Genomic DNA, 3,515 nt, shown 5'->3' with positions numbered 1-3,515 from the left:
TGTAGAATGGGACTGACATCAGGGTTGTGGTAAGACTGAGAAAAACTGGATAAACTATGTATGCTCCATTGAAATAGATGAAGGAGAGAACAATTTAAAAGTGATATATGATTGGGTATTATAGTTATCACAAGAGTCCAGAATTAAGGTTACATAGTGGAGTGTACTCGAGGTGGTGCAGGGGGTGATGGTGCAGGGGGATTGTATATCAATGAAAGAATTTTATGTTTCAAAGAGAGGCGTGAACTGGGTGGGAGGGCTGGGCACGGAGAAAAGTGCAACAATGAATGAATGGAAAATCCAAAATCTCTGTAAATGTTCATTAAAATTAATAAAATAAAATAAAAACTCCAACCATTTCCATGTAAGTTTAAGAACTATTATTCTGGAATATGATTGAGATTATCTTACTAGACCTTTGGGGGGAAAAAAAGAATGCTGAGCTTTGCCTCACATACTTTGGGCATGTTGCTAGGAGACACTATTCCTTGGAGAGGGACATGATGCTTGAAAGTGTGGAGGGTCAACAAAGGAGAAGAATACCTTTGACTAGTTGATTGATGTCATGACTGCCACAGTGGGATGGTTGTAGTGTGTCAGGATGTGTGAAGAAGGCACAGGATAGGACAGGGTTCTGATCTGTCATTTATAGGGTCACTGTGAGTCATACTCAAATCGACAGCACCTAACAACAACAGCAGATGGAAATGCTTTGTCAGATATATGTTTAAAGAGACATTTCCCCCACTGTGGCTTTAATTTTCATTTTCTTAATGTTATCTTCTAATAAACAAAAGGTTTTAATTTTTATAAAGTCCCAGTTTATCAATTTTAAAATTTTGTAATGTTTGCTTTTTTATTACTATTTAGAAACCTTTGCATAAACCAGGTAATAATGATTTTGTTTTATGTTGTGTCCTAGTTTTATATTTTTTATGTTTAGGTATCTGGTCCATTTAGGGTTACTTTTAATATATAGTGTGAAAATTCAGCTACTTTAGAACGTTTTAAGGGAGCTCTGGTGGCTTAGTGATAAGAAGCTGTGGTGCCAACCCAAAAGCACCTTATTCAAATCCACCAACTTCTCCGCAGAAGAAATATGGACAGTCAACTCCCATGCCTGCAATTTACTGCCTCTGAAAACCTGCTGGAGGGTCAGCCATGAATTGGTTCCAACTCCATGGCACATAACAAGAATAATACTATTTATTGAAAAGACTGTATATTCCCCATTGAATTACCCTTTAATTAAAAATTACTTCACTACAGAAGTGGGAGGCTCTGTGTAGAAGGGAGCTCTTGTGGTATAGTCTGTAGGGAGTCACACAGCTAAGCCAAGGTCTCACCTCTTTAGCTTTTCTCTGTTGTGGAACAACTGTCAGAGTCTCTTCTGACATGTGTTTTGGTTCTCTTTGTTTCTTGACTTTTTACTTCATGTTTGATGTACTTTAATTTATTCCACAACTCACTCTGGTTATGATGTTTAATGCTTCAAACCTATTCTTAAAATGGTTTCTAAAATCAGATGGGATATGCTCAAGGTCATACTTTGATTCTATGGAAATATTTTTAATCTCTACAGCATCAATTTGAGCTTGCATACGTACAATTGATAGCCTTTTGCACAGTTGGCCCCTGGCTTTATTTTTATCCACCATCTCTGTCCACAAATGTACATAGTTTGATCTTGATTATTCCATCAGGTAAGGGCCATGTGTATAGTCATCACTTATACTTTTTAAGATTTTGCCTTCAGTTTTAAAATCTTGTGAGAAAGTGATGTATTTGGTTTAATTACGTTTAGATACTCGTTGCTGATTTAATCTTACATGACTGGGTCATATGGTATAATGAACTGACAAGGGCCTATGAGACTAAATCTTTTCCTTTACAATGGTAGATCCATTTGGAGCAATGATTGGTATGCCTTCTATGCCCACAACGTTTTAGTTCAAATCTTTAAAAATTATAGAAGCAGGATTAACAAACTCAAGTGTAAAACTATGTTGCTGTATTTATTTGGAGAACATCAGTTAGGGCTATAATAAGTTTTCATTAAGCCTGTACTTCAATATTCAGAGAGTTCCTGAAGTAACTGTAATTTGAAAATAAAAATCAGAGTTCAGAGAATTATACTTACAGAAATTATACCTATAGAAATGCTGTATCTTTTCAGAAAGTTGATCTTGTAAACTGCTATGAAAATTATATTTCTTTTCTTTCCCAAATAGGCCAAAAATAAGTTTAATGCAAAGCAATCAAAGGAAGCTGAAATAAATTATTGCAGACTTACTGAAGCTATTGCAGCTGAAAAAGATAAAGAATTCCAAAATTATGCAAGAGAAGTAATTGAATCAGAGTCCCAATCAACAAAGAAATATATTTACCCTCTTGTAAAAGCTGCACAGGAAGGACCTGGAGGTGGTCGTGGGCCAGTGTTTGGGCACAGATATGGATTAAGACCCAGCTATCAAGTAAATGATGCCACTGGAGTTCAGCTCCCTAGTTATAGCTCTCAGGGATCCAAATGTAATGATTTTCAAAAGTCTAAGGGAAGACTAGGTTTTACATGGTAGAAAAATTATTTTGATTGAAAAGACTTAGTAACTTGTAGCAAATAATATGAGCTACAAAGGTAAATGAATTATATACCTAAATTTCTTAATAAAACTACTCATTTGAGAACAATTATGCTTAATATTCTTCACAGTATTTCCATTGGATATCTAAAATCTCAAAGCTCATAGTTTCTTTCTATTGTAATAGAATTATACAGGAGATTTACCATTTAAACTAAACATGTATAAAATTGTACAAAAGAATGGTTGTAAAGAATATATATTACAAAAGAAAATTCATACATCCATGTTTATCGCAATATTTTCACAATATTGAAGAGATGGAAGCAGCCCAAGTGCCTGTCAACAAATGAATGGGTAAAGAAATTATGGTACATCCAGACAATGGAATAATGCAGCACTGAAAAATTATCAACATGTAAAACACTATACAGCACAGATTAGTCTAGAAGACAATGCCGAGTGAAATATCTCAATCATGAAAAGGCTAATACTGTATATGACCACTGTTATAAAAATAGGAAGGACATAGGAGAGGGGAGAGCATGGAAAGATTGGATAGATAATAACTACAATATTAGAATGGGCGAAGGGACAGACCATCTGAAGTGAATGAATGGATGATTAGACACTGTATATGGCAACTGACAATCAGGAAGAAGACATGCATTACAAAGTGAATTGAGGGAAGGGAGAGGGAGGGAAGTGTATTAATGAAAACCTATCCTTTCCATAAGCTTTTCACTAAAATAACAATAAAAACAATTTTTAAAACTAAAAACAAATTATAGACATATAATTAATAAAAATGCTTTTTAAGTACAATTGTTTAATATTCTTCACAACATTTCTACTGGATATATAAAGCCCCAAAGTTAAGTGACTTATGCTTTTTTTTCATCATGACAAAATTATAATAGTTCATATTTTAACTAT

At 34.3% G+C, this 3,515-nt stretch overlaps 1 protein-coding gene across 1 annotated transcript in view; it reads left to right on the top strand.

Annotated features, from left to right (window-relative positions):
* CCDC173 (coiled-coil domain containing 173) overlaps positions 1-2,576 on the top strand; it is a 53,934-nt gene extending 51,358 nt beyond the window's left edge. Inside the window, exon 9 of the mRNA XM_006902115.1 lies at positions 2,232-2,576. Within this exon, the coding sequence (XP_006902177.1) occupies positions 2,232-2,576 (345 nt within the window). The remainder of the gene's footprint in view (positions 1-2,231) is intronic.
* Positions 2,577-3,515: the final 939 nt, after the last annotated feature.

This window comes from Elephantulus edwardii, unplaced genomic scaffold, assembly GCF_000299155.1.
Source record: "Elephantulus edwardii isolate Elephantulus edwardi_28Jun2011 unplaced genomic scaffold, EleEdw1.0 scaffold00369, whole genome shotgun sequence".
NCBI classification, from domain to species: Eukaryota; Metazoa; Chordata; class Mammalia; order Macroscelidea; family Macroscelididae; genus Elephantulus; species Elephantulus edwardii.
Note: the sequence above shows the minus strand (reverse complement) of the source record. Positions and strands in the feature narration are given on the sequence as shown.